The following is a 24,748-nucleotide window of genomic DNA, read 5'->3' as shown; positions in this document are numbered from 1 at the left end:
GCTGGGGGAGGTTATCCGGAAGTGTGGGCTGACGTGCCATCAATATGTGGATGACTTCCAGCTCTACCCTCTTTCTCATCAAACCTAGGTGAGGCAGTGGCTATTCTGAATCAGGGCCTGGGCACAGTAATGGATGGGATGAGGGCCAATAAAATGAAACTCAATCCAGACAAGACGGAGGTACTGTTAGTGGGTGGTTCGTCTGCCCGGCTAGGTGATATTCAACCTGTTCTGGAGGGGGTTGCACTCCCCCGAAAGGATCACGTTTGGAGTTCGGGGGTGCTCTTGGATCCAGAACTGTCACTTGAGGCACAGGTGAACTCAGTGGCATGGAGCACTTTTTATCAGCTTAGGCTGGTATACCAACTACGCCCTTATCTGCACAGAGATAGTCTAGCTACAGTTATCCATGCTCTGATAACTTCTCATCTGGATTACTGCAATGCGTTACACGTGGGGCTACCTTTGAAAACAGTCCGGAAACTTCAGCTGGTCCAAAATAGGGCAGCAAGATTGTTAACAGGGACTGGCCAGCGAGCTCATATTATGCCAGTGCTTTTCCAGCTGCACTGGCTGCCAGTCCATTTCCGGACCTGATTCAATGTGCTGGTATTAACATTCAAAGCCCTTAACGGCTTGGGGCCAGGTTATCTGAAGGATCGCCTCCTCCCATATGTGCCTGCCCGGACCTTAAGATCATCCTCAGCGGCCCTTCTCCGTGAGCCCCTGCCAAAGGAAGTGAGGCGGGTGGCTACTAGGAGGCTTTTTCTGCTGTGGCACCCCGGCTGTGGAATGAGCTCCCCAGTGAGGTTCGCCTGGCACCTACATTGTATTCCATTTGATGCCAGGTGAAGACCTTTTTATTTTCCCAGACATTTTAGCTTTCTAGACTTTTAGCTTTGCTGTTTTAAATCTGTATTTTAAATTTCTGCACTGCTCCTAGGTTTTATTGTGGTTGTGTTGTTATATTGTGGTTTTAATGTTTTATATATTTTAAATTGTTTTATTGTGTGTTGTTTGGTTTTAATTTTAGTGAACCAGACAGCTTCGGCTACTGGGCAGTATAGAAATGAAATAAATAAATAAAATATAAAGCCACAAACAACTTGGATCGCCTTCCCCTATATACACCCAGCTGTCCTTTAAAATCTTCAGAGGTGGCTTTGTTGGTTGCTCCATAACCAACAGAATGTCACCACGCAGCATCTCAGAAGCAGGCCTTTGCTGTAGTGGTACTCACCCTCTGGAACACCCTCCCCCGTGCAGTTCGGGAGGCAGAAAATCTGGTATGTTTTAAAGGCCTCCTGAAAACCTACTTGTTTAAGCAGGCTTTCTCTGGCTCGTAATTAATCATAATTAATCATGCTGCTGCTCCCCTTGTATTATTATTGTATTGCTTTTGTTATTGCAGCTAAAATTGTTTTACTTGTGTATTTTAAGCTGTGATTTTAATATTGTTATATGTAAACCACTTAGCGATTTTATTATATTAAGTATTAAAAATAAATAAAAACAAATGTCAAAATGTTCACTTCTACAGACCTTGGTGAGTAGTAACTAATCTCTTGGGAGATACACAAGTTCTGTATTTGAAACCTGAATACGATGCATACATTTTATGGAAATCAGCCCCCTTCACTTAGTATTGTTATCACATTACTTACTTGCCACTCAGAATGTCCTGTTTTAGCTGAAGAACAAATAAATACCTATTTCAAGAGGGAAGAACAAAGTCATCAGTTTCGGTGAACAGTTCCAGCAGTGGTGAAGAGCACACTGTTACGAATATAAGCTGGCAGCTTGATGCTAGACATATTTAGGATTAGATAATATACTGTAATCTCTCACTTGGAGCATGGAAGCAAGGAGCAATATGAGGATGCAGTTTTAAGAAAGGAGTACCTATTTTACAGTTTCAGTTTTCCCAGGAAACAGTATTGACAAGGGGAAGGGGGAGGGGGAGGAAAGGATATATTTACAAACAAGGCTAAAACTTTACAAGTGCCCAATGTTTCCTCAAAAATGTGTTCCATTAAATGAACCACTAAAGATTATTACTAGGAAAGATTATAATTTATTGACATAGTAAAGATTATCATTAAATATAATGCAAAGGTCAAAGCAGAAGCACTAGGTGCTAGTATTATTTGCTGTAGACAGGAAAGCCCCCAACACCAAGAGCCACCATTTCCTTGAAGTGTCAGGAGCTCACTGCACTGTTACAATGCAATAGCTTAAGTACATTTAGGGTGCAATCCTATGGTCGCTAGTCAGTGGCTAGAAAGCCATAGGATAGGTTGTTTCCCTGAGAACCAACCTCCACCCCCTCCCATGCTGCCTTGTAGGCATTGCAGACCAGCCCCAGAGCGTGGAGTGGCAAAAATGGGGTGTTCCCAGGGGAATGCTGGGGCAGGGGAAGTTGGAAATCCAGTACGACACATCCTACATGTCATCCATAGGCTAGAGAGCCGAGGGCCGCTGGGGGGGTGCACCTCCTGCCTCCCAGGATGAACGTCATCACAGGGGGGAGACCAACCTGGTCCTATACATCGGTCATTGGTGTATTCGCAGTCCTTCCCCTCCTTCCTCCCAAACCCTTTTCCTTTTGTGTCATGTCTTTTAGATTGTAAGCCCAAGGGCAGGGACTGTCTTAATATTCATCTTTGTAAGCCACTCTGAGGGCCTTTTTTGGCTGAAGAGTGCGGTAAAAACACCCTAAATAAATAAATAAATAAATAAAAATCCAGATGCTGCTTCCCACACTCTGAGGTCCCATGGCTACACATCTGTCACAAAGGCCAGGCAGGGGGAGTGAGGAGAAGATCCTCTCCTCACCACTCCTCCCACCCTGGCCTGGATAGGTGGTTGCTGCCAGGCTTGGAGGCACCTGTCGGTGAAGTTAGGGTTGCTCCCTCCGCGTATGTTTTTGCTCCTGCCCCTTCCCAGCTCATCTTTTTCTTTTAAGTATGTTACACTGAGACACAACCACAAGGATCAGAATTTTGATTTATTTTAAAAGATAAATTTCCTACCTTCATATTCAGATTAATATGACAGACATGGGACTGTAAGCACTCTCCAAACCCGTTTGCAATGTTTCCAGATCTCCTGTTTTTACCACGGTGTACAACCTACCTTGTGAGCTCTTCACGTAGGTTGTTTGGCTCAGAGGAGTAAAACTTTACACGAAGATGCAGACAGTATGGTGGGCCAACTACAAAGGAATATATTTGGGTTACTGACAGCGAGGAAAATATTTTGCAACGACATTTATTAGCTGTTAGGCTAAATATGATGTGCCTCTATACTTCAAGAAAAAGAATCTGAGTACATTAAATATAAAACCTATCACCAAAAAAGGGAATGCTAAAACAGACGAAAATAGTTTGATATATTACAAGTAACAATGTATGAGAATTCCATTTTGGGAGTGAAATCTCAATGGTTTTTACCAGTTTAGCCCTGGCAGATTTTGTTCCCTTTCCCCCGCACTGGGTTGACTTGCTTCATACCAAGTTGAGCCGATATGTGGATTCAGGGGTGTTGTTTTATGGTGGCAATTTATGCAAATTATTGGAATCATGGGGTTTATTTTCAGGTCTTTAAATTTGCACAAATGGGATGGTTCTTCCCTCTTCAGGTCTTTAAACTTGTGCAGAAGGGGTTGTATTTTTTTTTTAATGTATTAGTGGTCTTTCACAAGTCCGCCTATCCACTATGTATTTCTGTTGTAAAAATCCTTGTCAGTTTCATGATCCTTTCCGCTACTTCCTTTAGCCCAGGACAGCCATATTCTGTACTTTTCAAAGAAGTTGTCAATGTCATCCTTTGCTTTGGGGCTTGCCTTGCTAGCGAACACCTTTTTGTTTAAAGGAAGGCCACTTTACATTAGAAGCACACCCACTCCCAAAGTGCCTTCTGAGAGCAGTCTGTGTGATCACTAAACATACACAAATCATGTCATCGCAAAGCAGTAACAGGGGAAGCGCCCCCCCCCCCGGAAATTGCACAAATTTCTAGCAGAGCAGTTAACACGGAGGCGAAAAGGCGGGATCAGTATCTCCCCTTTGGCAGTGTCATCCTCTGGCTATTACACCTTGAACTGACACTTGGCAGTGTCTCCCCCACTTTCAACACTTCCCCAAGCCTGGAGGGAGATATTGCCCTCCACCTCACATCCCATCTCATTTTTGGAGCAATTACTGCTGTGGTTACTTCAGCTGACATTCTTCCTCATCCCTTCTCAGAATGATCCCCCCTGCTTCTTCTAGGAATCATGAACAAAGGACACCAGACTGTCCAGGATGCATTTGCATTTTTTTCGTTCCTTCAGAAGTGTGCAGGAGCGAATGACAGTTGCTAGAAGAGAAGTCAGGATGAAATTGACAAGAACAGTGAAGCCTGATTGAAGTGCTTAAAAGAAAATGTCAATGCCCTTGTAACAAAATTTTACAGATGTTTTACAAGGACACTGACATTTTGTTTCAAGCACTTTTGAGCAGGTTTTAATGTCTTGTCATCCTGACTTCTCTTCAAGCAACTGTTATTTGCTCTTGCGCACTTGCGAAGAAGCAAAAATAAAAATTGGGACATTCTCTGGGGTCTTTTCTTCAAGGAAGCTGGGTGTGGAGAGGATGAAACTGACAAAGATAGTTACAAGAGTTGCCGCTGCAGGGCTACATAGCAGACAGACAGACTTGCAATCATGCATACCTGCACAAGATCGCCAATAATTGTTTTTACAAAAATTACAACCCCATTTGTGCAAATTTCAAGATTCCCCCAAAGACACAATTTGCGCAAATGGTAAATGTGCACAAAATTGTGGAACTTGGGAAAAATGCACAAAACATTTCTAGAATTGGAAAAAAAATCCACTACAGTACGCCACCGCTTACTGGAATGGAAACACTGCGGAATCCAGTTGGGTTTAAATGAAATGGAATTCCCAGCATCACACCGTCACATCACATTAAATTGAGTTGTCTTGCCAAGAACAGACAAATCTAGGTAAATCCCAATATTACAAGGCTCCAAGATCTATGGAACTGAGAAACCCATAGATCTTGGTTGTGAACCCAGCCAAATCCTTGGAAACTCTACCTAGGAATTCTTGGCATTTGCGGGAACACCTGCTATGGGCAGTTTGCGTCTACAGGACTTGAAGGACTCTACGGGACTCGGGAGTCAAATTCAGAGGCATGAAGTTGTCTCAGAGACGTCAGCCTTTTGTAGAGTTAATCCAGTCAGAGGATAGTTAATGGTTCTCTGAAAACATACATGTCCTACTAGATTTATATGACAAGAATACTAGGATTGTTTTCCTGAAACACAACAACAAACCTAACTCCCTGGGGTAGAAAACACTCTCCTAATACTAAATTTCCCATCTCTTAAGCGTTTCTGTTGCTGAACAACTCTTTGTGCCGCAAACATTCAATACAACTCAGTTTTGCATTTAGCCAGCCTACCACGAAATGGGTTAGTTTGCCTGTCCTCAGGAAAGTGGAAGCCAAAGCTTTTGGCAGTGAAGAAAAACAAAACAAAAAACCAATTCTGAAGAAGGCCGCACGCACTTTTGTCTTCATAGTCACTGCTGACCTCCTCTCCCAGGAAGACAGGCACAACATTTTGTTGTGGTTGATTCCACACCTCATTCCCTTCTAATGGGAAAAATCCTAGACCAGGAAGTTTATTATGTTATTTTCACACTGCCTCGACATCCACTAATTCAAGACACTTGTTATACCAGATCTTCAAAGTTTCTGCCCCATTTTGTATTTTATTATTAGAAGGCTTCCTTTTAAAAGAAGCCAGATGTGTCACAAAAAAGCAATCCAGACCCACACAATAGGCCAGTGAAGCAAAGATTACTAAAATATACTCCACCCAAGCCCTATTTCAGCACAATTGTCAAGGTAGAGAGAGACTATGGCAAGTTGAAAGGTGCTGTAGAATATTTCAATGACTCGAGCTAAAAAAAACCCTACCCCACCATTGCCATATAATGAATCAACGTTCAGCACATCATATTTAATGAAACAATGTAACATGACTCAAAGGGAGTTGTAATGCCAAGTTTCTGGTGTTACACCATTCTTCTCTGAATATTGTTTCATTCTGTCCAAGTGAAAAAGCAGATTGTTCACAAACCCAATACTTCGTTGAAATGTAAATCAGTAAGAAACTAAATCAACTTACTTTTAACTTGCTTTTTAATACTCTTTGTGTTGTCCAACCAGTGCTGGAAGAAGAAGAATCAATCAATTAAAAACTATATTGCTTTAACGCAAGAAAAATGTTTTATGAGAGACATAAAACTAAAAAAATAGTAAGCCAAAAAAAACTGCAATAAAGGCACAAAATTAAGTTCTATTCCAAATTCTTTATAGCTTAAACATCCTGAGCATAAAGAATTTTATTTCAAATCAACATGTACAGAGAAGTGTGTCCGTGTAAAAAGATACACACAGAGAAGATTGCCAAAACAACAATTCAGAAAACTGACAGCCTGCAAGAATAAGCCTGAATAAGACAGGTTAATTTATTGAGCACCGAAATGGGCTGCAGTAGCATTTATGTCACAGCATATTCAAATTTATCTCTGCAGCCAGAGGCTAGAAAGTTGCCTGGATTGTCCCAATTCTAACATATGGCCCAAGGGGGTACAAGCTGGTCACTTTACTCAAGTGGTACAAAAACAGAAAAGGAGGGAACTACTCCCCTAAGAAGTAAGGCAGGCCAGTGCCACTTTTTACTTAACGTATATCCCTTCTACTCAAGCACACAAACTTTCTCAAGCACATGCTTAAAAACTAGTACTGTGGAATGCATTGTATGCTTCAAGTGCTGACACAAGCACTGGCATGAACTGTTTGTACAAGTTCCTCTGGGAGAGTTCAGCAACTGGGATAAAGCAAACAACACAAGATAAAAACTTGCAACTGCATTAATTTAAGAACAGGATCTAAGAGACAAAAACATGAACTATGTTTTTGGAGGGAAAGAGGAGATCTAGTCAAAGAACACTGGTATTTCCTTAGATCTGCCAAGCACTGCCCCCAGGTCACTTGGCTAGTTGGCAAAACCATGGTGCATATCAGAGCTTTCAATCTAAGGTATTACAGAGTACCACCTGTGGCACCAGAGCGCCCTCCAAGCAATACCCCTATAATTCAAAATGCATAACATAGCTCCCCAACCTACAGCATCATCTAGCCTACCCCAACCCGGTTCCCTCCAATGTTTTGACTCCAACTCCCATCAGCCCCAGCCAGCATGGCCAATGGTCAGGTATGTTAGGAGTTATAGTCCAAAACATGTGGAGGACACGTCAGTGGGAAGTCTGGAGTAGCTAGTAGCATGCTGGCAGACTTCTCATGTTTGGTATGGAAATCTGATCTGATATTAGTGCAACTTGACACTACTTATCTAACTTGACCCTCAATCAGGTTGGACTGATCCAAAGCGGCACCTGAAAGTGCTGTGACACATTGTATCATCTCTAAAATACAGACTGTACACAAATCACATAATGAGAGCTTAAAGCTGGCCTGATTGTGGTCCCATCTCCAGCAGACTTACCTATATCACATCATATTACTAAGCATATGGGGAACTTGGGAACCTAATCTAAACCAACAGCAGATCACATGATTTAACTTCTCCTAGACTGTGCCAAGTCAGAGTACAGGTGGCAGAATCATGAGTAAATGCTTTACTACATGAAAAATCCTTGCACCTGGAAAACTAGGTCTGGAGAGAAGGCTTCTAGCCTTGCTTTCTCCCTGGCATTTTAGTTTAATTTCTATGAGTAGGAAGCACTTGGACATGCCATCAACCACTTTCGGTCTGGTAGCCAAGTACCACATGATTTAGCAATTTGTGAAGGCCAAGCTGTGGTTTGCCAACAAATAAAGTTGAGAGAGGCAGCATTTCTGTAGTAGAAAAAACAGAAGGATACAGGGTGAGAGGGTAAATAGTTTCTCAACCTAGTGTGTCATTAAGGATTATTTTCTTAGAAAAAAGCAAAATCAAAGAAAAAGACAGGTCAAGAAGAAATCATCAACTGCAGCTAGTTTCCAGAATGATGGCTAAGTCTATGTAAGGTTTTAAGTATATTACTAAGTCAGGAAGTAGAGCAAGTTCTACACACACTATTTATTGATTCAGCCAGTGCAGAATTACAGCAACTTAATCCAAATCAATAGGGCTATCTAAGATAAATATCCCCACCCAAGCACAGTGCCCATTAGATGTTCTTGATCACACTCAATAACAAAAATCAAAACTGCCATATTCCCATCACCCGTGGATTGCCTTTGAACGAACTACATTTGATTTAAAGTTTGCCTATCTTTAAATTCTAGCCATTTGGTTCCGATTAGGCTTGTATTCAAACTTTCCTTCTGTGAACTGAACAGATTGATCACAGAACACTCCTCCTTTATTATAACTCCCTGCACACACCCTACCCCAAATCTGCTTCTGGGGGTTGGGGCACCCTTGGGAACAGTATGGGATATGGCAGAGGACCTGCAGGTAGAGGGGAATTCTCCCCCACATACACACACATCTTCCATGAATGGAAGAGCAACTAGGATCTAAGCCACTTCAGAATATGTTCAACATCATGAAGATTCAATATGAAGAAACGCAAGTATAGCCATCATTATTTTACACTCAAAAGAACGAACGTCTTGAATTTCACGCCAAGCCACAACTTCTAGACTGGAAATCAGCCATAATCAGGGATCAGTACAAGCTGCTTCATGGCTTCTGCTCAAGCCACTCTCTCTCGGCAGGGATTCCATGGTTTGCCATTCCATCTCCATCCAGTCTTGCCTTTTGGGGTTTGTTGAGCAGGTGGTAGTTCTCCGCAGTGCTTGATGCACCCGGATAATAATAAGATTCCCGGGTCCATGCCAGCAGTTTCAGACTTGGATCTGGCACTAAACTGTAGTCACAGCAAACAAATTAGGCCTAGTGATCAATGAGAAAATCTGTACTCTTGTTCTTATTACATCTTTCATGAGGCAACTGAAAGGTTTGGTGACAGAAGGATCTGGCAAAGTAATCTTAAGATAATGCGGTTCTGCAGTCATTCTGTTCATACTGCCTTCAAAGGAGTCCTCGGGAGTCTCCCCTCCACTTTGTTGCTCCCTCAGAGTACATAGAGGCCATTGGAGTGAGGCTGTGGACATTTGGCTAAGGTGTCACTGCATACTGATTTTTTTTCTCCTTTCATACAACTCTGCAGCCTCATCGCTTATAGTAGGAATGGGGAAAGTGGGGCCAGGCTCTACAGATGCTGAACTCCAGCTCCCATCATCCCTCACCATTGGCTATGCTGGCTAGGGCTGATGGGAGTTGCAGTCCACCAGCCCTGCTCCCCGTTCCTGGCTTACAGGAGTAAATTACATGTGGCAGCCATGCTTGGCTATTCGCCTATCTGTCCCATGCAGAGGTAAAGCAGATGTAGGGGTGGGATCCTGATGTTTACATCAAAAGGAGCATGTGAGGGAGGAAGGCTGAATCCTTCTGTGCCTTACACATGTACGCCAGTGTTCTGTTGCCCTAGGCATGTTTTTCCCAGCTGAACAGTGATAACAAAAGTGAGGTGGACTAGGAAAAAAGTGCCTGCAGTGACACACTGACCCAGTTCACACATCATAGTGGCAAATCATGGGTTATTTAACCCACAATTTGTAGGGATGCATGCCATGTGTGAGCCACTTCCACTTTTGTAAACAACCTCTGATTGGCCTAATCAGAGGTTGGTTCGCATATCATGTGAACCCGAACTACTGGGATGTTTAGGGGCTAAACAAGCCAGTGGTTAACCCATGGTTTGTTGTTGGGTTAAACTCTGGGTTGTTTAGGGGCTAAACAAGCCAGCAGTCCAGATTCACATATCACGTTGACAATCTCTGACTGGAGGTTGATCACAGAAAGCAGAAGCGGCTCACACACAGCACTCATCCTGGCAAATCATGGGTTAAATAACTCATGATTTGTCATCATGACATGCAAACTAGCCTAGTGCAGGGAAGTAAGGTGGAGGAGGGTTCAGTTCCTCTTACCTATACAATTTTTGATGTTTAAAAAAATCAAACTCCTCCCACTTCTCACTGTATAGGTCAATAAGACAGATGTGAACACACGTGCCTATTGCTATCACATCTAGTTTGACCCACAAGCTATCTGGGTGCAACAAAGAATTTTTGTTTAAAGTTACCAAATACATATCTGTGTTTCACAGGATAGTTTCAGCATGGACACGTTTAGCCAGACAGAAGACTGTACCTGACCACAAAATCATTGCAACTTTGGTTCAGACATGGAGATGCCTTCTTCCTTCTATTCTCCTATACGTCAAAAGGCATAGTGAGTAGTCACTATGGCTGAGCAGAGGGGGTGGCTACTGCAAGGCTGAAGAAAAGGAGGAGGACAGAAACTAAGCATGTTTAGCCAGTGTGGTGTAGCGGTTAGAGAGTGGATGGGGACTTGGGAGATCTGGGCTCTAGTCCCCATTCAGTCACAAAGCTCATTGGATGACATTGGACCAGTCAGTGACTCTCAGCCTAACCTACCTCACAAGACTGTTGGGAGGATAAAAATGGAGAGGAGAACTACATAAGCCGCCTTGGGTTCCTTGCAAAAGGGAAAAAGGCAGGATATAAATGTAATAATAGATAAAATAAACATTTTAGGGTAAATACATTGCCATATGGTGGCACAACTATATCTATCTTGTCAAAGTTAACAAGATTCTGGGAGACAAAAAGGTGAAATTAGTTATTACTATGGACACAGGTTGTCCTATGCTGTCCTTAAAGTAATCTCTAACCAAACATTCACACTTGCTAACATTGTCCATAGAGAGATTCCCAATGATCTCAAGAAAATATTATTTATGAGCTATAATAACCAAACATTTTATATACTTACAGCAGAACTGTACAATACTTTAGAACTAGGCAGCATTTTAAAAAGCAATGAAGCATTAAAAGAAGCTGGCATGGTTATGTACTCAGGCAGCCTGATCTTGCTTCGGAAGGAAATGGACTATATAATGTTCCTGGATGCACAAAGAAATACATCAACTATAGGAAGTTGTGCCATAAACATGGCTTCTTTGGATAGTTATCTGTCAGCAGCCTGTGTCCATCCAAGCTGAACTTCCGTTGCGAAGAAGAATTCACCAGGTTTGAGTACTGCAGGTGCTATGAAGTTGCACATAGGAATGGCAGGGAGAGAAAAGGACGTTCCCAGACTGCCGGGCAGAGTGTATGTTTGCTTCATCTTCAGTCTGTTTTCCTTCACCTCCTCCACATTCCAAAGGAAGACAGTTAACAGACCAGAGACAGGCACCAATACCACGTAGTTCAACTCACTTCCTAACACCACCATCATCTCCAAGAGTTCAGCTCAAGTGGCACATAGAAGAGGGGGAGGGAACTACATTTACAGCCCAAAGCCTGGAAGAATCTGAGACCGGATTCTCATGTTTCAGTTGCACTTCGTAACCCTACTTTATTTCACGCTAGCTGCCACATAATGGATTGAATATACTACTTTCCCTAGTGCAATTGCTATGATAAAGCTACTGCACTTTGATAGAATCACAGAATAGTAGGGTTGGAAGGGGCCTATAAGACCGTTGAGTCCAACCCCCTACTCAAGGCAGGAATCCTAGTCAAAGCACCCCTGATAGATGGCTGTCCAGCCTCATCTTGAATGCCTTCAGTGTGGGAGAGCCACTGCCTCCCTAGGTAATTCGTTCCATTGTCGTATTGCTCTAACAGTCAGGAAGTTTGTCCTGATGTTCAGCCGGAATCTGGCTTCCTGTAACTTGAGCCCATGATTCCGTGTCCTGCACTCTGGGATTCAGCGGGATTAGGTAGAAACATTAATACACACCACCACTACCACACAAAGTAAGGGTACATTAGAGTAATAGTTCAAAAGGATAAGCAGAAGGATACTTCAACTGGATCTTTTGACAAAGCATCCTGCACTTTTGGCCCAAGCAGCCCACTGCTCTTCCTCTTATTGGGCTGTTAACCAATAACCACCTCTCCAGGCCTTGAATCTCCAGCCTCAGTCCAGGTATATAGTGCAAGAACCTTCAAAGCATGTTTTTTCCATAAGTACAGCATTGCAAATTTGAAACTTAGGACAAAAGGATTTCAGTTGCACTTGCATCTGTATGAGTTGTTAAGCTCCAAGTATCTTTAGTCTGGACTATTCTGTTTTGTGAACCGCCCAGATTGTCAACAGCCCAGAGCTTTGGCTATTGGGCAGTATAGAAGCGAAATGAAATAAAATAAATAAATAGTAAGGCACACTACCTTACTGGTAGATTTTTTTTTCTAGTCTATTAAATGTCACAGAGTTATCTAAAGGCTGCCATAAATCAGTTAGCAACTGAAAAATCTGCTGGGTGTGTATGCAGCACCTTCCTTGAAAGGGCCGTGTATGTGTGTATGTGGGGACTTAAAGAAAAGGCTGAATAGCCATCAGAATGCTGCGGACATAATATACCTCGACTTCAGCAAAGCTTTCGACAAAGTGCCCCATGATATCCTGATTGGAAAAGTAGCTCAAAGTGGGCTAGATGAAACAACGATCAGGTGGATCCACAGTTGGCTACAGAATCGGACTCAAAGAGTGCTTATCAATGGGATCTTCTCAAACTGGGGAGAGACAACGAGCGGGGTACCGCAGGGCTCAGTCCTGGGCCCAGTGCGCTTCAACATTTTTATGAATGACTTGGAGGAGGAGGTGCAGGGAATGCTGATCAAATTTCCAGATGACACAAAATTGGGCGGGATAGCTAATACTTTGGAAGAGAGAAACAAAATTCAAAGTGATCTGGATAGACTGGAGCACTGGGCAGAAAACAACAGAATGGCATTTAATAGGGATAAATGCCAAGTTCTGCACCTAGGAAAAAGAAACCAAATGCACAGTTATAAGATGGGGGATACGTGGCTCAACCACACTACGAGTGAGAAGGATCTTGGAATTGTTGTCAATCACAAGCTGAATATGAGCCAACAATGTGATGTGGCTGCAAAAAAGGCAAATACTATTTTGGGCTGCATTCATAGAAGCATCGCTTCCAAATCCCGGGAAGTACTAGTTCCCCTCTACTCAGCACTGGTTAGGCCTCATCTGGAGTACTGTGTCCAGTTCTGGGCACCACACTTTAAGAAGGATGCAGACAAACTGGAGAGGGTTCAGAGGAGGGCAACAATGATAATCAGGGGACTGGAAACAAAGCCCTGTGAAGAGAGACTGAAAGAACTGGGCATGTTTAGCCTTGAGAAGAGAAGACTGAGGGGAGATATGATAGCGCTCTTCAAGTACTTGAAAGGTTGTCACAGAGAGGAAGGCCAGGATCTCTTCTTGATCATCCCAGAGTGCAGGACATGGAATAATGGGCTCAAGTGACAGGAAGCCAGATTCCGGCTGAACATCAGGAAAAAATTCCTGACTGTGAGAGCAATACGACAATGGAACCAATTATCTAGGGAGGTGGTGGGCTCTCCCACGCTGGAGGCATTCAAGATGAGGCTGCGCAGCCATCTGTCAGGGATGCTCTGACTTGGATTCCTGCATTGAGCAGGGGGTTGGACTCGATGGCCTTGTAGGCCCCTTCCACCCTACTATTCTATGATTCTATGAATAGGTTCAATGAAACCATTATGTGTGAGCAAGCTGGCTGGTACATATGTTTTTTCTAGTCTATTAAATGTCATGGAGTTATCTACAAGGCTGCCATAAATCAGTTAGCAACTGAAAAATCTGCTGGATGTGCATGCAACACCTTCCTTGAAAGGGCCGTGTATGTGTGTATGCAGGGACTTAAAGGCTGAACAGTCATCAGCAATGTATGCACAATTTTATTTTAAAGATTAATAGCTTTTTCCTAAAAGTAGTCCAAGGCAACAGACAATAATATAGTATTGTTTTCTACTGCAGCACCCGAGTTATGGAATTAGCTTCTCAGAGATGCTCACCTCGCACCTATGGTGTGGTCTTTTCGGTGCCAGATAAAGACCTTATTTTCTCAGGCATTTTAGTCTTTCAGCTTCTCTTATTTTAAATCTGTTACCGTATTTTAATTCTTTGCACTGCTGCGAAGTTTTACTTGGTTTATTTTATATTTTAGTTTTCAAATTTTTAAACTTTAGTATTTTGTATTTTATTATGTTGTATTTTATGGTTTTCATTGTTGTGAAACAATGAGAGAGATTCTGCTATTGGGCGGTATAGAAATGTAAACAACAACATCTGACATTAATATTTAATTTATAACAAGAAAATAGAAAGATAAAAATATATTCAATCAAACATATTCTTTAACAGCAGGAAGAAAGCATAACAGTTTAAAATAACATTAAACATGTAACCTCTCCAAGAGTCTTTCTAAAAAGAAAGGTCTCCACTCCTTCACAAAGGAAGGCCATTAGACAAGGAGTGTGTCAAGCCTCCCTCAGGAGGGAATTCCAGAATCTAGGTACAACTACCAAGAAGGCCTTCTCCCTGGTTCCGACAAGGTAGATCTTTGGGACAGATGGAACACTAGGGCCTCCACTGATGACTTTAACAAACAGGCAGGTTCATACGTGGAAGAGAGAAGGCTATAACCTGGTCTAAAACTATACAGGGCTTTCAACATAATTACCAGGACTTTGAATTGAGCCTGAAAACAAACTGGAACTGTTTCGACAGAGCAGTTTCATGCTCCCAATAGGCAGCTATAGTTAATAACTTAACTTCGGCATTCTGGGTCGACTGAAGTTTCCAAACTCTTTCAGAAGGCAGATCCATATACAGCAACATGATGTAACTATGGCATGTGTTACCAAAGGCCACATCTGCAGTCAGGAACAGGTGTAGCTGGGGCACCAGCCTCAGCTAGGCAAAGGCACATCAAGCTACTGCCATCACTTAAGCATCCAGGGATAGGGCTGAGTCCAGAAATACCCCCAGACTACTAACCTGCATTTGTAATGCCACTTCATCTAACGCAAATTGCATCCCTATTCCTGGATCACCATTTTAAATTTACCAGGAGCACCTCTATCTTCTCAAGATTAAGCTTCAATTAGTCACATACAGTCCACTACTGCTTCTAGGCACTGTTTCAGAACCTAAACAGTCTCCCTGGATTGTGCTAGAATGGATAGAGTAGGGTGTCATCAACATATTGGTGGCACCACACTCCAAATCTACAGACAACCTTTCCCAGTGGTTTTATGTAGATGTTGAACAGTATAGGGAACTGAGGGATGCCATAAGAAATCCATGATGAAGGCACTGAACAGGAGTCACCACTTTCTAAGAAGTACCAGGGAAACCATAACACCATGCCCCCAAGTCTCATTCCAGGTGGATGGTCTAGAAGGACACAATGGTTGATATTAATAATAACTGCTGAGAAATCCTGCAGAATCAACAGCGACACATTCCCCCACCTAGTTCTCAGCACATTTCACCCACAAAAATGACCAAGGCTGTTTCTTTCTCAAAACTAGGCCTAAAGCAAGGCTGAAATGAATTTAGATCATCCAGATCACTCAGATACCTAGAACTGTGAAGTCACCATATGTTTAAACATCTTACCCAAGAATGGAACATCATTTCTGAAACAGGTCAGAAATTCTCCAGTACAGAGGGCTTAAAAAAAAAGAAAAAAAAGTCTAACTACTGCCTCTTCTAAACTTGCTGAGACCATACCTTCCCACAAGAAGGTATTAACTGGTCCCACTGTCTAGTCAACCAGTCCATCTTTGGCAGTTCAAATAAGTCAAGGTCAAGAATCAAGAATACAAGTGTTTATAGCCTCATCTCTCCAAGGACTCCGTCCACATCCTCAGGCTGAATGAATTGAAAAGTGTTCTACAAAATTGGTCAAGCAAGAGTGGAAGGTACATCCGTTGGACATGCCCTAAGATTAGCACCTATACTGAAATGGATGCAAGTGACTTTATCCACATATTGCCCAGCAAACTACTCACAACAGGCCAAAAAGTCATCCTCCTCTTCCCTCCTTCCAGGGCAAAGACGTAACAGCTCTCTGACTATCGAAAAAAGCTCCACTGGACAACTCTAGGACACAGTACTGGTAAAAAAGACTTCCTTGTTGTCACCCGCCTCACAGAACAGGCTTTAAAATGAGCTCCAGCACTGTTTGATAGAATCAGTCACAAGCCTTCTGCCACCATTGCTCTAGTTGTCATCCCTGTCATTTCCGAGCTTCTCACAAGGGAGCCAGGTTTGTTCTACTAGGAGGGAGAGGTCATTCAGGAACAATCATGACATTTCCCCATTCCAGAGATCAACCAACATGGCAGGAAACTCCCCAAAGCCATGAGGATCCATCGGTCTCCTACTGTGGACCATTGTAACAGGACCATCATCCCTGCTCAAGTTAGAGTACAGCAAAACAAAATCTGCCCAGGCAATGATCTATCTGTGATAATCGAACTACACCACGTTTCCCATGTCCAAATTATGACAAAAACTTAAGTCCAAGATGCGTTTAGCTGAACGTGTGGGGTCAGAAATCACTCGCAATGGGCCCATTCCTGTCATGGCAGCAATACACACCCGAAGCACCCCCAACAGGAGAATCTCAGTATAGACACTGAAGTCCCCCAGAACAATCGATCTGGGAGACTCCAACATCTCCCCTAAGACCACCCTGGCTAGCTCAAGGAGGGACATGAGTGGAATACCGTGCATAAAGCTGAGTGAATGAGCAGCACCGACGCTGAAAGAGGTTACCTTTGGTCATCCCTTAATTCACTGTTAACCTATAATATAGTCAGGTGGGAGGAGAAGAGATGAGAAAGCTAACTGGAAAGGTTAAAGGGCCTTTAACAGAAAGGTCTCTACAATTTAAGAGGACTCCCAATGCATATGCACAATTCATAGAATAACATTAGTATGCTTTGTCTTAGAAATTGTATCACATCAAACCCAAACTTAAGATTCAATAATCTGCATAAAAATCTAACCTCTTTAGAATTGAAAATCCACGAAATCCTCAGCATTACTGCTAGGTATGTTTACATCATAATAAATAGAAAGCTAAAGCAGTTGCATTATAATGAGCAATGTACTCTCTCTCAACTGCAAATCAATTACTATTCCTGAATGCAAATGTAACACATTGCCTAAGGCTAGTATTGTACACAGTATCAACAAAAGCTCATGGAACCCTTAGGGCAGCGGTCCCCAACCTTTTTGGGACCAGGGACCGGTCCGTGGAAGACAATTTTTCCATGGACCGGGGGGGGGGGAATAGGACCAGGCCGCAGTAGGGGTGTGGGAACCCCCCTTACCTTGGGTCCGCGGGGGGGGGGGAGGCAAACCCCCCCCCCAAATCCTTGTTGGCCCTGGACTTGCTGCATAGCTGCCGGCCGGCTCCGGCCGGGGGAGGACTTCCGGCCTCTGGGCCGCAAATGGCATCCGCATAGCAGACGCCATTTACTTCTCTGTTCTTTGCATTAATAGGCTATTACTGCAAAGAACAGGGCCGGAGCCGGCCGGCAGAACCAAGGTAAGGGGGGGTTCCCACATCCCTACTGCAGCCCGGTCCCTAACAGGCCACGGACCGGTACCAGTCCGCGGCCCAGGGGTTGGGGACCCCTGCCTTAGGGTATAAGAACAAGACACACAAGAAAAAACGGTAAGACCAGAAGATTCTTTCTTTCACTGCACTGGCACGTGAGCTGGTGGAAATGCAAAGAAGATCAGGAGTCAAAAGGATTTAAGCTGTGAGACTTTATTAAAGTCTATGCACTTGCATGCTTAAGGCACCAAGAATGCCTGTTGGCTGCATTTAAGGTAGGGTGTAAGTAATTAACTTAAAGTAGTATAGCACATTTTAAAAAGCATCAAGCAGCACTCAAGAAGGTCAAATTTAAAGTAACGTGGCCAAGCAAATTGGCTTAATTTGGTAATCTGTTTATAAATTCACAGAATGCTAATCTCTCCCTTGAACATTTTGAGATGTCAGAAGGAAATCTGGTATACATGTTCTGAACACAATTCTGCATTTCAAGTTAGAATACCAGCTTGACCCCTATATACTTTTTCATGATGGAGAAGAAAATGCAAAAAACCCCAAACACCTATAAGACCGAGTGAAATTTTGTATCTTCATTTACAACAGTTATCTATTTTAAGTTCCAACACCTTTGTATCTACTGTGTGTGTGTGTGTGTGTGTGTGTGTGTGCGCGCGCGCGCAATTTCTGAAATAAGGCCTTTCAAAGATTGTGTTTTACTAATAAAATACATAGTTGAACATGGCACAGAATGACCCAGCACTAATTTTACACTGGCATTCAAGACAGTTTCATTGTTGTTGTTCAGTCGTGTCCGACTCTTCGTGACCCCATGGACCAAAGCACGCCAGGCCTTCCTGTCCTGCTCTCTCCCAGAGTGTGCTCAAGTCCATATTCATTGCATCAGTAAATGTTGTTTCACCAAGAATTATTTAATACATTAATAAACCTTGTGTGCGACTTGTATGATTGAATCTACTTTACTACCACAAGGAAAAAACAACAACACTATGCCACTCACTGCCACTTGTGCCGAATCCATGAACCGTAGTCCAAAGTAGTCACTTTCAATGAGGTCCAGATGGTACATGATCTGCTCAAACAGATGCTGTCCTTTGGCTTTTTTCTGAAATTACAGGAGGAATGTGTGTTAATAAGAGGCAGATTAGTTGCTGATTAACCTTATTTTTTGGGAGGCCGATTCTGCATGCTCTCTACTGAGAAATTTCACACACACAGCAGTCCTGCTCCCCAGACACCAACCTTGTCTACTGCTACAAAGCTATCACAGCTGGCAAAAGCTGTGCTGGGGTACAAAGCAAGTATTACTTAATGGTGTTAACACTTAAGAAGCAAGCAATGATTAGCTAAATGTAGTGGTCTTTAGGACTGTCATATGCCACATGCTACTTTGGCTTATTCCAAAGCCTAACATATCCTTTGGTAAGGCTGGCAGAAAGGCAGCTAAGTAATAATGCAGGATAAAATGGGAAACAAAGTTAGTGAAAAAAGCCGCCCAGTGGAATAGGTATCTAAGACGAAGTAAGAGAAGAAATCACTACTACTGAAAGTTAACTTTCTCATCCTTTGAAATGGACAGAACATAATGCAGCCTTTCATACTTTTTTCCAATAGTGAAGTTAATGGCCGCATGCTTATCAGTTTGGCAATAAAACAGAGGGTAATGGTTTCTGTATATTTGGGGGAACCCCAGGTATGCAGAAGATTATTCATTTGTACATTAAACGCAACAACCTCTCCCCACCACAACAGCCTGACAAAAAAAGGCTTCTTGCCTTCTGGGGGGCACAACATGGCGACATAAAAGTTGAGGAAAATACACACACAAAGGGTGGTGTAAACTGGCCTGATTGAGGTCAGATCAGCTTATATAGTATCCTGGAGGGAGATATTAAGGATTGAAAAATACATAGTGTGAAGTGTACAAGCCCCAAGCATGACTGAATCCACCAACACCCTAGCACAGGATGTTTTAATGGCTCTGTCCCCTTTGAAACTGAAAGAGTTCAGGGAAGCAGGTTTGAAAAAGCTATTTTCCCAGTTAATCCCCACCCCATCCCAAGAACTCTTTAAACTATGAAGGAAGCACAGCCCCTAATAGTTTAAAGAATCCTGGAATAAGAGAGGAAATTAGAATTGAGAGATGTGCACTATGAGGTATACATCCTTCAACCCGCCCACCCTAAACTCTCCCATACATTGTAGGGAAAGAGAGATAAAAATATCCCCATCTGCACTGTGATAGGTGATCTTCCTCCTCATCCAGCCCCAAATCTCAGCAGTCCTCCTTATAGTGTTAGACTGCTGAGGTTAAGGGCTAAGTGAACTAGAAGCTACGGACTTAGTCCTGGAGCTTAGCATTCCCATACTACTGTATTATGGGGGAGATTTCCTGATCGTTTTGCCCCTTCCTAAAATTCACACTGGTCTTAGTGGCTTTGGTTTCAATAATCAGTACTAAGAAATTCAGGTTTCTTGGCCATTAATAAGAACTTTCAATAACCGCTTCTGAGCTCATTAGGATGACATGCAGCCTGTAATCTAGGAGGCGCCTAAGATCCTTGCAGCTTTTTTCTGCAGCCTATGAGCTTCACAGAATCCTAGATTTCTAGCAATTCTAGTCACATAGAAGGTGAATGTTCATGGGCAAACAGTTCAGCAAGATCCTCAGTGCCAAACAAGCTGCCTAATATATATTAACAAAAACCCTCAATAACTTCATTCAGATTGAAGGCACACAACAGTCAAATACAAATTAAATGAGAAAATAGTTTATCCAAAACGATTGATGTTGCTAGGTTCCTACAATGCTCATAATGTTTCAACTCTGACAGCAAGCTTAGCAGTGCACTTGAGAATGCATGTAATAATCAAACTGCTCATTTCAAGAAACCCAGCAATCCTATCCCAAGCGTACAAGGATTTTTGCCAAATTATTTATACTGATAAGGAGAGAAGAGTAAATTTTCATCCCCTGCCTCTAATCATCTTGCTACAAGTTTACGTTTGTAACAAAAATTAAGATATAGACAAGTACACCTGAGATCTAGCTCTAATGCCTTGAAAACTTGCAGGAATGGGACAAAATTCAATATACAGTTCCCCTTATGGGAAGCCACCACATGTACTACTGGATAAATGCAGGACTTTGCATTTTCATGGAAAAGTGAGGATTTATCCACACGGGAAACCATTTGGGAATTGCGCCAGGGGTGGGGACTTATCTGGAGTCAGGGACACAGCTGAATGTGGCAGGAAAACAAGTTTTCTCAGAGGTCATTTGAGAGGAGCAGAGTGGTGGCAGTGTTTTGGCTGCTCTTGCTGAGCAGCTCTGTAGGCAATCTCCATAACCCACGCTGGGTGTGCACTTGTGTAGCTCACCGAAAGGAGTGACAACAGATATCTCAAACGTGCTCACCTGCGGAGGACAACTTTCTTGAGAAAATACTTATCTAGACATAGAGATAATTTGAACTGATGTTACCACGTCATGGGAAATTATGAATACCCCCAAGCATTCATTCTCAAGGCATTTACCAGATTTTTCACCCCAACCTCCTGCCTGCTTTTTTCTCATGCCCAACATCCCAAAAAGGTTAAAGAGCGAAAAGCACAAGAAATACTACAAAGTGAAATACATTTCTGAGGCCAAAGGGATTGAAGACATTGGCAGTGAAAACAAGGCTGTAATTTTTTCTCCCCCCCCCCCAAAAAAAGCAATTCACAAACTCTGCATTTATCATACAGTAGCAAGCTTTTAAAGAATGGATTCTTTGCTCATTTCAAGGAAAAATCTTTTTTTTAAATAGTAACTTTATTGGTTCTGCAATACAGACCTTCCTTTGTCTGCCAAAGTGGTTACTATCAATTCGAAAAATGGGAAAGATGTGGGCATTCCTCTTAAGTTAAATGCACTGTATCTGACATGGGATTTTTTTTTTTAAGCAGAAACTCTTTAATTTCTAAAAAGTAAAAACGTTCATGTATGTATGCAGTGACTGTTAATTAAATTACTGTAATAATTATGTAACAACATAACACTGGGTGGATTGCTCAAAAATATTATTGCAGATTTTTAAAAAATTCTTAATTCAGAACGCTTTGTTTCCTTCAGGTACAAGTATACTTAAATAACTGGTTTCTCAACTATGAGACACTACCAACAGGTCTTGATTGTTCAGCAGTGACATGAAAAAGAAAGAAAGCAGATGCAGTTTGCCTCATTCTTTGAGGATAAAGTCAGTCAGATTTGCCTTGACCTGTACTCCAATAATGGGCTGGGTCAGGTCAGTGGGTATAACTTTGGCAGGGACCTAGCCAGTTGGCTTGGATTCTTTTCAGCCTGTGGACCTCGAGAAGGTAGACAAGGTGTTTGGAGAGATGAGGTCTACCACTTATCTGCTTGACCCTTGCCTATCCTGGGACTTGCCACACATAAAGACAGTGAGTAATGCCTCCTTCATGAGGAAACAAGACGTCTTAAAGAAACCTTCCCTTGAGCCAAGAGATTTTAAAAGTTAAAGGCCATTGTCAAATCTTGGCTAAGGTGATGGCCTCACCACTCCAGATGCATTTGGATGATAGCAATTATCTGGACCCATTTCAATCAGGCTTTCATTCAGGACATGGAAAGCTTGACTCAGGGACTGGGATTCAACCTGTTCTGGATGGGGTCATACTCCCCCTGAAAGATACCTTTTACCTGACACACACAGCTTACTGGGATTCCCACTTTCCTTTATCTCCCCCTCTACCGGTATTCCCACTTTCCTTGATTCCCTTGACCTCCCCCCCACCCCCAGGATTCCCACTTTCCTCGACACCCCTTCTTCCTTTCCTTCCTTCCTGCTCAGGATTTCTTTTCCCCACTATCTCCCTTCTCACTCCTGTTCAAACTTACCCCAACACTTTTGCCTCCTGCCACGTTAACCTAAGCAGTGAGGAAGCAGGAAGTCAGCATATCTGGAGATAAGCCTCCTGATCTGCCAAATTCCTGCTTCACAGCTGCTGAGCATGGTAGAAGGCAGAAGCAGCAGTGGGGGTGAGTGGACGAGGACAGTAGAGTCCTGGCGGGCGCTGGGTTGCTGACCCCTGGCTTAGGTCCTAGCTATCTGAGGGACCACCTATTCGCTATGAACTTAGTCACTTACTAAGGTCAGCAGGAGAGACTCTCACTTACAGAAATTTGCTTGTTAGGCATACGAGAAACGGCTTTCTCCTGCATTGCTCTTAGACTCTGGAACGCACTCCCACTGGGGCTACAACTTGTCCCCACTCCCTCTGCATTCAGGACAGGTCTGTTTAATTTGGCTTTTTAAATTGTTATTGGTTTTAAAAGTTGTTTTTAAGATTTTTAGCATGTCTTTGTTTGTTATTTTTTTTAATGGTTTGTAAATGACCTTTATTGTTTTTCCCCAGAAAGGTGGTATAGAAATATTTTAAATAAAATCAAATAATGTTTAGCTTCTTTACACTGATTAAGTGGTCAGCATCAGAACAGAGGACTGCACAATCCTTTGCCCAGACTATCTCCTCTCTGAGCAAGCCTCACCCCAAAGCCCACAACCCATGCAAAAACCCCTCTATCGTCTACAAGGCAAGGTGTTTTGATTTCTTTCTTTTGAATATTTTGTTCTTTATATTTCATTTAGCGTAATGAACAAATGAAAGATTGTTTAGTGCACTGACCTGTACAGAATCAGTTTTTGGCAAGGTGTGCAAGCACACACTATGTACAAATTTTTTCCAGTAGTTATTTTGATTCACTAACATATATTGACACACTCAGTAAAGCCAATTATTTGGACATAACCCCCCAATACATGGCAAATATCATTTCTAAGCAAGAGTTTTCACCCTAGTGGAAATTCACTCCACATAATGCCTAACCTGATGTCACTCTTTACATGGTATTTTGCCAGAGTTAGAACCACTGCAGAGAAGAAGCACTTCAAAGTTAATTAATGATTTCCAATAAAGTATGAACTACCTTCCTCACAAATAAGACCAGAGACTTCTCCCCTTCTGATTGTTTAAAATTTCATCACTAGTTACTGCAATATTAGTCAAAAGGTAGTAAAAGGCAAAACTACACACAGAATTCTAACAGCAACATCATCCCATATTGAGCTATAAATCAGACCAAGGCAGCAGGGCCTCTAAGCCATCTCTACTAAGAGCTCATAAGGCTTCTGGGAAAAAGCACATGTAGTCAAGACCGATGCAAAGAAGCCTTCTTTGGCTGTTCTCTAGTATACAACACATTAAAAGAAAAATTCTTCTCAATATCTCATCCAAAGAGCAATGCGCAAACTACACACTTTTTCTTCATAAAGTGACTATGAAACTTTATGAAATTGTAATAGGAAACATATTAAAATTATGTCCATCATACTAGCAGGTTGACATTTATACACTTCAATTAATGCTCAGTTTCTCTTCAGGACTCTTAATCCAAAAACTTGGACACTCCATTCTCAACTTTTGCTTCCATCTTCAAATACTAATGTACAACTTTGAATTCCAGTTTTGCAGATGTACATGAAAATTCATCACAAGCTTATATCACAAAACATATACCCCCAAATCTGAACAAAAAAATTAGTTTTCCAGTGCTCCAAACATCAGTTCTCAAATTTCACTGCAGTGAAAAATCAGTTGTAATCACTCAAGGTTGATTGGTGGTTTCAAATAAAGATGATTTGGTTAGGCTTGGGTTGCAAGCTGCCTCTACCCTTTGCAAGGGTAGAGGACCAATTTCAATGGTCCTCTCTTGGCGACTTATGGATCTAGATAGTTTTCTGGCTGGTGTTTTTGTCAAGGTTCTGGTCAGCTCCGGGAAGCAGGAAGTGACCAAGGCTATTACTATGGTTGCTCCTAAACATCTTCAGCCATAGTGTAGTGATATTGGCTCCTTGGTAGCCACAGTGAAACATGCCATTGGTATGTCCAGCTTAATGTGCTCTATGGGGGGCTGCCCTTGAAAATGATTTGGGAATTGCACTAGTATAGAAGATGGCAGCTAGAATGCTTATGGGAGCTAGGCACTCCTATGACATTACTCCTATTCTGTATAGTTTACATTGGCTGCCTGTTAGTTTCCAGGCCCAATTCAAAGCTGGTTTTGGCCTTGCAAACCCT

At 42.4% G+C, this 24,748-nt stretch overlaps 1 protein-coding gene across 5 annotated transcripts in view; it reads right to left on the bottom strand.

Moving 5' to 3' along the window:
* Nucleotides 1-24,748, bottom strand: part of EPB41L5 (erythrocyte membrane protein band 4.1 like 5) — a 106,224-nt gene that overhangs the window by 68,029 nt on the left and 13,447 nt on the right. For all 5 annotated transcript variants that reach the window (XM_084807005.1, XM_084806995.1, XM_084807013.1 and 2 more), the window contains exons 3-6: nt 18,609-18,713; nt 6,202-6,244; nt 3,136-3,214; nt 1,665-1,709 (exon numbers count right to left, since the gene is read on the bottom strand). In XM_084807005.1, the coding sequence (XP_084663131.1) occupies nt 1,665-1,709; nt 3,136-3,214; nt 6,202-6,244; nt 18,609-18,713 (272 nt within the window). The remainder of the gene's footprint in view (nt 1-1,664; nt 1,710-3,135; nt 3,215-6,201; nt 6,245-18,608; nt 18,714-24,748) is intronic.

This window comes from Heloderma suspectum, chromosome 1, assembly GCF_057233095.1.
Source record: "Heloderma suspectum isolate Gila_16-S chromosome 1, 16-S_ref, whole genome shotgun sequence".
In the NCBI taxonomy this organism is placed as follows: Eukaryota; Metazoa; Chordata; class Lepidosauria; order Squamata; family Helodermatidae; genus Heloderma; species Heloderma suspectum.
This window is presented reverse-complemented; position numbering and strand designations above follow the sequence as displayed.